Raw genomic sequence first — 9985 nt, forward strand, 5'->3', positions numbered from 1 at the left:
TATATATATGCCCACTACTAATTCAACATTAAAATTAGTCTTGATTTAGCTACTAAAAAAACTAAATTCTCACATTTTGATTTAGTGACTAAAGTAATAAATTTTATTTGAGAAGTCAACATGTTCAAAATCTTAAGATGCTTGATCTCCATTTGTATCTACAAAAAAATCCATTGTTTAAACACCATTTATTAATTAAAAGCAAAATAATAACAATTCAATGCCTCCAATTATTCATCACCCATTCACCCTTGACAAAAAACCTTCAAACTATATTTTGTATAATAAATAAAAACCATCAAACTCCAAATTGAATTTTGTTCACAAACCATTAAAGCAATTAGTTTTTCTTCCTGCAATTAAGCCTGATCTCACCCTTACTTCCAGTGAGTGGTCTCACATCTCCCATCTTGATCATCCCGGCCACAAAATCGCCGAAGAAAGCGACACTATCGCGACTATAGATCTTCACAAGAGAAGCGGTATATGTCGTGTTGAGAAGCTCCATATCCGAGTGGAGCAATCCTTTGCTGATTAATATGTTCTTGAAGAAGTAGTTGTCGAAAAGCATGGTTGTTTCAGGATCAAGCGGGGCGAGGTTGTTGTCGCCGGAGCCAGATTTTCGGGGGCAGATTGTTTTTCTCGCTGTAGATAAGGTGGCGTCAATATTTGAGTCGTTGTATATGTGTGATCGAAAATTCGCACACCGTGCTAGTCCAATTGTGTGAGCTCCTGTTGATCAAAATAGTGAGAAATTTAATTAGTTCGATATATGTTTTGTAAGTCATGAGGATTTAAGAAAGGAAAATTCATTTTTTGAAGAGGAGTAAAATGTAAGTTCTCATGTGTTTACTTGTATCTTTGAATTTTTGACTTAAAAACTTGTTCTTCTCTAAGAATAGTGTTGTATGAACTAAATGTATAATCTAGTATCAAAGCGCGATTTTATATATGGACTAATATGAAAATTATGTCTAACTTAACTGATAAAATAAAATATTTTCTTTTGTATGGGAGTTCACAGATTTAAAAATTAGTGTCCATATTAAGAATGAGTTAAAGGGTTTTATAATTATGATTTCATGCTCAAAACAAATTAATATGGACTAAAATAAAATTATTTGAAACATTTAACATTAACTTTCAAATAGTAAATAAACTATTATTCAAAAATTGAAGAAATAAGCTTTTAATACATTTTTAGGTATACAAGGTCTGCACATGTATATAAAATTTCATAAAATTTAAAAACGGTCTTATATATAATAAATGAGAAATCTTTAAATTCGAACTTTTGAATATTTAAACTGATAGATAAATGATAGAAAATTACATTAAATTTTATTATTTCATAAAATACATAAAAATTATGTCTACAAAATGAAATTTAAATGTTTTCATTTTTTTTTTTTTAATGATTGTTCCACACTAACTAACATAACCATCTCTCTCGCTACAGTACTGTTTTAACGTATGGGACACGTAATCGCCAACCTACCTTATTATATGAAAATGAAATTATTCAACGAGCAAACTAAATGACAACTTATGAGTTATGAGCGAGAGCGATACACCAAACTGATCCGTACTGACAACAACCAATAACCATGCACCAATCCGGACCCACCTATATCGTGCTTTGTCAGTGTCACCTAAAGGCAACGAGTACAAAATTTTGATATGTTTGGTAGTCTATGTTGCATGGATACGGATACGGGTATCGTATCGGATACGATACAGATACGGCGATACGGTAATTTTCAAAAATCTAGGATATGATATGTCTATTATATATATATATTATTTATTATTATTTTATATGTTGCAATTAAATAATCATAAAAAGTTTAATTAAATAGGTGAATATATTAAAAAAATCTAATTTACTGAATTAAGCTATAAAAAATTAAAGACTTAACCTAAGTATAGGTTAAATAATAAAGTTACTAGAATGACACAAACCAAACTCTGGTGTAGTGGTAAAAGATTTTGTCGCTCAACTAGGTTTCTCAAGTTCGAACCCTGCGGATCGCAGAAAAAATACAGATTTGCTATGCTGGTGTATCGCGGCTCACGAGTGCGGAGCGGTTCGCGGACGCAGTTCAGGGTTGGCTCACTGGTGCGCGCGCGGCTCACGGGCGTTAATGGTTGGATCCAACTGTATCCGCACGTATCCTGTCGTATTCATCCGTTTCAACGGAGTATCGGCGACCGTATCAACTGAGTAAGGATACGCCACGTACTGTGATACATCAGCTGGCGTATCGGGTGCGTATCGGGTGCGTATCGGGTGCGTATCGGATGCATATCCGTATCCGATACGCGTGTGATACGGATACGGGCCTAAACTGGCGTATCGGGGTAACATAGTTGGTAGCCCAAATTAAGAAGTACACATATAAAAGAGAAATACCATAATATTCAATATCCCATCAAAACTTAACATTGTTTCTTCTCTTTTTTTTTTCTTTATTTAACATATTATTTTGTTATTGTAAAAATAAATTTAACAAGTCTACCCTTTCTCTTCATCTTTAGACATTGCCTTGTTTAAGGAATGGAGCCAACATACTTAATTAGTAGAAGGAGACGAGATTTTAAATAGGATATAATTTTATAATTAATTTTAATATAAGTATAGTTTTATAAAAAAAAATGAGAAAAGCATAAAAAAATATGTATATATCTCGGGAAAAAATTTAGGATGACTAATGAGTATATTGTTTATAATTTTTCCTGAAAAAAAATATATAGAAATTAGTATTTTTTTATTTTAGCCAGGAAGGAGGCAAGTATCTCTTGACTTTAGATGACGTTCTTTTAAATAAATTACGATGCTCAAATTTCTTTTGATAAATCTATCTGAAATTTAATTGCCGCAATTAAATTCTAAGAATGCAAGCAAGAAATACATCAATTAGAAGCATTTGCAAACAACAAATGACTTCAGTCTAGGATGCATCTAGGTCATGCATACAAATATAATGAATTTAATTAACAGATATATATTTTTTTTTTATATATCTTTTATATTATTGCATACAGATACATGGACTATATATAATATGATTTTCAAATCCAAAATCACTACGGTGAATTTTCACAAGAGGGGTTGAATTAGTAATTTTGTAGCTTACTAATGGTATTAATTCCTCAAACACTTGATAAAATTAACATAATTAATTTTCAAATGTTTTGAAAGGGTTACATCCCTTTACTTTATGGAAGCTCTGACTAGGGGTGTCATCGGTTCGGTTCGGTTTCAACCGAACCGAATTAGGCAAATCAAAGTTATAATTCGGTTCCAATAATAGAACCGAACTGAACCGATTTAGCATTTCAACTAAACAGAACCGAACTAAAGTTTTATTTCGGTTTATTTGGTTTGTTCGGTTCAAACCGAAATATATTAATTTTTTTATTTAAAGCAATTGATTAAGAAATCAACCGGGGTGGTCCGGATCAAATTCATAACATATAAAAGTTTGGTCGGTTTGGTTATTTCGGTTTCAAAAATTTCAAACCGAACCGAACCAAAGTTATAATTCGATTTTAAAAGACAAACTGAACCAAACCATTAAACCGAAAAAACCAAACTGTTTAGTCCAAACTAATTTGGTTTGGTTTAAAACCAATTAGACCGGACCCAATGAACACCCCTAGCTCTGACCCTGTATTTACATCTACGAGGAAATTGTTTCAAATAAATTAAATTGGAACTTTTGGCAGAAAAAAAAAAATGATTTTAGTATGTATTTGTAAACTGTTTCTGAAAATTTCAACAATCCAAATTGAATTTGGATAATTTTTAAGAATTGGTTTTGTGGATATTCTCTGCATGGGAGATCGTATGTTTCAAATTCAAATGACAAGTTATTTATAAATAGATAAAGTAGAAGACTTACCTCCTTATTGTCTTTAAAAAAATAATTAAATGAATATGCATATTTATATAGATAAAAAATTCAATTTCCAACTTTTCTCAAAAATAATTTACGGTTTTCATAAGCACAATTTTCACACTTTGTCGTTGTACGTATAAAGAAAATCCCACATTCCCACTTCGCACTGAGGATAATAATATTGCAGAGTAAAGCTACGGTGCTATGGGTTGCATAGAGGACCTCTATGTAACGGCTTAATATTTGAGTTTTCAAAATCCTAACAGTCGATCCAAATTGTTCAACATGATCTCCATATGAATATGTACTTCCAAACCAAATTTTATATTTTTTAGAATTTTTTTCACTATTTTTTTAGATTTTTAGAAAATCACTTGATCTAAAAAATTATGCACCATTAAGATATTTGATTTTCTAAAAATCTAAAAAATAGTGAAAATTTCTAGAAAATATAAAATTTAGTTTGCAAGTACATATTCATATGGAGATCATGTTGAACGGTTCGGATCGACTGTTATAATTTTAAAAACTTGAATATTGAGTCGTTGCATAGAGGCCCTCTATACAACCCATAGCACCGTAGTCTTACTCAATATTGCAACACATAAGCATTTCATGCCTCCAGTTTTCTCGAAATGGAATTATCCAGCATTTTACTTTTGGTAAATGATACTGTATTTATACATAACAAAGAAACTCTCTCCTTTTTAATGAAATGGAGAGTACCAGAGTAAAGACTTGAGTATTACAGATAACATAAGACCATCCGTACTTGGGACTCAAAAATCTATCGTATAAATTTCAAACTTCAATTTAAATAGCTCAGTAAATTGATTATATAATGAACTTGTAGAATACTAATTTTTACTATTTTTGAATTTCTTTTACTAATCTTTATTATTTATGAAAGATGAAAAAAATCGACCTAAAATATTGACAATTTTCTTTTATTTTTAAGTCATCTTTTGTCATCTTTTATAAATCATAAAAAATAGTAATTTTTTTTTAAAATAGTAAAAATTGGTATTCTACCAATTCATTATATAACTAATTTACTGAACTATTTAGATTGAAGTTTGAAGTTTATTCAATGGATTTTTGTGGCCGTAGTACGGAGGACATTATGTTATTGATAGCACCTACGCCTTACTCTTAAGTCTTAATTAATACATGCACCACACTTCTTTAATTTGGGTGTTCATGATGATGATTGATTAACCTTTTTAATCAGCATTTTGTTGAAGCTAATTATTTAAAGTAATATTATAGGTTCATCTTCTGAACATTTATAATTTTTTTGGTCAAATTTATTTAATAAACAATTAATTATTTACTAAATCGTACAGTCTAAGTGTGTAATTTAGAATTGAAAAATGATAAATGATAAATGTGTACTTTATAAATATAATGCAATAAAGTGTGTGATTTTAAATAATGCATTTATGTTTACTAAATCGTACAGTCAAGTGTGTGATTTTAAATAATGCATTTATGTTTACTCCTATTGATAAATACTTTATTTATTTTTTATGGAAACTATCACAATATGTTCAAATCATATCATAAACCAAAGCATACACATCATCTAAAATTAGTTTGTTGGTTTGTCTAACCTGTCAAATTAATTACTGTCATTTGTTATTTTCTCTGTCTATTAAAGTATTAATCACTTAAATGCAGAAAGCTTTGCTAAAATATGACAGTTGTAACGTATTATGATTTTTCTAATATACTTTTTTTGTTTGTTTGTCACATTTTAGTTACCTAAACGCGCGTAACATTAAGGGCCCGTTCGGCAGCCCAGTAGGGAATAGGAATGGGTGTGAGAATCAAAAATTTTGAACTGGATTTTACTGTTCACTGTGGAAATAAAAACTTAGGTCTGAACAAATTTTTTTTCCCCACGGTGAACAGTTGTTCACCGAACGGGCCCTAATTGTACCTCATCTGATAGAGTTTGCATTTCTGAATACTGATTAGAGGTCTCAAAATTATAATATGTATCATTCTGACATGTTTCGTAATTGCCTCTTTAATAAATTAATATGATAATTTGGTTGGGCTTAATTTCTTAAAAGAAACTTTATTGATGTAATTGCTAAATTCAATTTTTTTTTTTAAAAAAAAACTCAATACTTAATAATAGTATGCATTTTGCAAATATGTGAACTAGTTATATTGAAAATATATATGTGAATAGGTTATATCATAAATCAAAGCATGTCATCTAAAATTAAGTTGGTTGGTTAGTCGAACTTGTGAAACTGTCATTTGTTATTTTCACTGGCAATAAATCACTTAAATGCATAAAACCTTGCTAAAATGTGACAGCTGTACCTTGTTATGATTTTTCAAATATACTGTCATTTTTATGTTTGTGACATTGTACCTCTTCTGATGTAGTATATATGCATTTCTGAATTCTGACTAGAGGTTTGAAATCTATAATATTTATTATTGACATGCTTTTATGATTCTATGTAATAAATTAATATGATTATTTGGTTTGCTTAATTTCTGGAAATACACTTAACTTTATTAACTATTATTCTTTATTGATCAATCAAACTTCATTGATGAAAAATACTAAATTCTAGTTTTTGTTTTCAAAATTGAATCAATGTCTAAATTTTCAATGTAACTTGCAACTTTCCAGTTAATTTTCCAAATATCGTAATCATTTACATATGCATAAAGAAAATGATATAGATCGTGAGATGTAGATAATTTATTTTGACGTTTAATTTTTAACTTTTAAGTTATTAATTTTAAAAATTAAAATATAATGAAAACATTAAAAAATTGATGCATTTGAACTCTTCTCTTTAAATATATAGTCAATGGATCAATAAGTTAAAAAAATAACTATAACTAAATTATTTAATTAATTACCAGTGAGAGCAACCAAATCTTTGGTGGAGAAGCCATGAACTGAGAAGTTGGAGATGAGGTTGCCAAGACTAAATGATGGAGCAGGTATAAATTTCTTCACAGCGGCTCTGCTTGCTGTTTTTGAGTCTCTTCTTCCCAATTTGACTTCCCAATTGGGCCCTCCTAGCTGCCACATATGTATCAGAATATATAACACTTACATTATAACAGAATAATAAAGAACAAAATTAAAGATTACCAGAGTACAGAAATTAATTAATGTACTTTAGAGAAAATTTAGTAATTAATTTCAATCATCTCATTAAATAAAGATATGTGGAATTTTTTGTCTATAATTTATGCATATTATATATTTTGCACATATTATATACATGAAAAATGAGAAAAGTTTATGTAAGTTTAACCAATTCATCAAATAATGTAAAATTTGCAACAATCTATATTTAACGGCATTTGATGGAACATGAAAAATTAATATACAACCAATCTATAAAGAATAGAAGTTTTTTATAATATTTCTTTTTTATTAAATTATTGATATAATATGAAAATCATTATCAATCAAGGTTATCAAAATAAGCCATTGTAATCATATATTTTTTAAAGTGAGCAGGGGATTTTTTTTTTTTTTTTATACAGTCATGAGCAGACAGACCCCTCCATATATATATACTAATCCAAACCATACTTAAAGGGCCATACATTTCTAGCTAGTTATGCATGTGCTAAAAAAATTATCTAATTTCATATTTTGAGAAATATAAGATTTGTATATATACTGACAAGGACAACACTATCCCTTGCAGAGATGGCAAGTATATCAGCACAGGAAACAACAGCTGGACAAACTTGTTCCACTGCTGATTTAATCTGGTCAATCACTTCAAACCCTCTAGCTGAGTTGTTGTTCGCCTTAGCCGTCTTCTCCCCGATAAATGTCGGCGTGTCATCCAACAGTATTGATGCATCACAACCCTAGAATTACAATAAAACAAATCAATATATGTTTGAAACCATGGAAAAAAAAAGATATTCAAACATTGATAATACATCATAAATTAAATAATCAATTAGTGACTTGTTTTGGGATTTTACGTGCCAGTGGTCATACTGATAAACATCATGTGTAAATCCTTGTTAAACAGGATATAATACACTTATACACCCAAATACCAGTTCAAGTTTTGTATTGACTTATAAATATATTGAACATATGTGCTAACTAGATGAACAAAATGAATGTATATACAATAGATAAGATAAGCAAAGTACATTAACAAAGCAATCGTGGAAGAAGAGGCGGAGAAGAGAGGCGCCAATTCGCGGCTCTTTGGCGATAGCCGACAGGACCACGCTTCTCACGGTTGGCAACAGAATTGGACATGAATAAGAGTAGTAGTCTGGAGAGAGTTGAGCATTGGAGAATCCATGGAGGAGGATAATTAGTAGAGCAAAGGGAACAATTGCAGTAGAGGGGAAATTAGCCATATTTTGCTAAATAGTGTACTTGGCCTCTGTAATGCAGTTATATATACTGATAAGGCATAAAACAAGCTATTTTTTAATGAAGATCAGTTTAGGTGGCACTTGCACTGCACAGATATAATTGCTTGATTGTGATAGTCTGATAGATATTATTTTCATACCAAATGTATTTTAAATATTGATTTTGTTTAGGTGCAGAAAATATCATATCTATAACTGATACATAATACACAGGATATCTAGTATTTGAGTTGGATTGGACGAGCGTTTCGCCGTGAATGTTTCAAGTATCGAATATCCTATAACAATTTGGTTTTGCGATTTTCAAAGTTCAAACAGTCGATTCAAATCGTTCAACATGATATTTATATTAAAATGTGCTTGGAGATGAAAATTTTACATTTTTTTGAATTTTTTTACTATATATTAAGTAGTTTATGAAATTATTGTTTTTGAGTGGTCCATAATTGTATAAAACCAACATATTTGTAAAATACTTAATAAATATTAAAAAAAATTAGAAAAATGTGAAATTTTTTGATCTCCAAGCACATTTTAATATAGATATCATGTTGAACGGTTTGAATCAACTGTTTGAACTTTAAGAATCACGAAACCAAATTGTTGTAAGATATTGTAACTTACAAATATCCCTCCTCATATATACACACACTTCATATTTTCAAAGTTCATTCCATTCAAAGCTTAAAATGATGGGGAAAAAAAATAGTTTGGCCAATTTGTTTTTCTTTTCAAGAGCTTGTGATAAATGTGGATGGTTATAAAATAGTTTTAACTTATATGTCTTCAATTTATGTTTTAATTTAATTTAATCTATTTTTTAAACTAGTCTTTTCGCCATTTATTTTATCATTATTTGCAAATAAAGTATTCGCTTGGTTTTGAACATCACTTTTTTTTTTCCTAAATTTTATTATATGCTAATTATTAGACTATATTGTTAAGACTGATACAAAAATTATTATAACTAGAGCAAAATTAGAGTGTGATGTGCTCATCAAGAGGGGTTGGTGAGCACACCTCCAAAATACTATCGGATTGATTTTGAATTATAAATTCAAACCGTTGAAATCTAAGTACGTCGTGAGTGATGCATGTACATACAAAAATTTTAAAGTTTCAAATTCATTTAGTACATGATCAAGCGTCAAAATTTTGAACATTTTATAAGTTATTTTTCAAATTGTTTTATGTCTTAATTTTTCATCATATTTTGACCACTTGACTATGTACTAAATGAATTCGAAACTTTAAATTTTTTTGCATAAACATGCATCACTCACGAAGTACTTGGACTTCAACGGTTTTGATTCATAGTAAGTCAATCCGATAGTCTTTTAGATGTGTGCTCACCAACCTCTCTTGATGAGCACATCACACCCTAATTTTGCTCATTATAACTACTAATCAGAAAATTAATATTGATAACAAGTCTTTTATAAATATAATTTTTCATAAATACTTTTCTCAAAATACAACAGATCATTTATTTCAGCATATTTTCATAACTATGCTAAAATAAACAATGAGTATCACACCCGTGCGTTGTAACGATAACATATTATAAGAAAAAAAAATCAATTTAAATAATAATTATTCAAAAATTAAGACACATGTTAATAAAAAATTTATATGATTATGTATTTTTAATTAACTTTAATCGTGATCTCTGATAACAATTTGAT

General features: G+C 29.3%; 1 protein-coding gene across 1 annotated transcript; it reads right to left on the reverse strand.

The window, feature by feature from the left end:
* Positions 1-200: 200 nt before the first annotated feature.
* On the reverse strand, positions 201-8335 carry LOC144575042 (peroxidase P7-like). The gene is made up of 4 exons (XM_078325160.1): positions 8067-8335; positions 7578-7769; positions 6795-6960; positions 201-732 (listed from the first exon to the last, which is right to left on the reverse strand). Exons 1-4 carry the CDS (start codon positions 8280-8282, stop codon positions 341-343), a joined length of 966 nt encoding a protein of 321 aa, XP_078181286.1. The 5' UTR covers positions 8283-8335; the 3' UTR covers positions 201-340.
* Positions 8336-9985: the final 1650 nt, after the last annotated feature.

This window comes from Carex rostrata, chromosome 23 (genome assembly GCF_964058835.1).
Source record: "Carex rostrata chromosome 23, lpCarRost1.2, whole genome shotgun sequence".
NCBI classification, from domain to species: domain Eukaryota; kingdom Viridiplantae; phylum Streptophyta; class Magnoliopsida; order Poales; family Cyperaceae; genus Carex; species Carex rostrata.

Coding starts and splice junctions, on each gene's coding strand:
- LOC144575042 (XM_078325160.1), bottom strand. CDS start 8,282: ATGGCTAATTTCCCCTCTACTGCAATTGTTCCCTTTGCTCTACTAATT. Junction 7,770..8,066: donor TCCACGATTGCTTTGTTAAT/GTACTTTGCTTA, acceptor TTGTAATTCTAG/GGTTGTGATGCATCAATACT. Junction 6,961..7,577: donor CAAGGGATAGTGTTGTCCTT/GTCAGTATATAT, acceptor CATATGTGGCAG/CTAGGAGGGCCCAATTGGGA.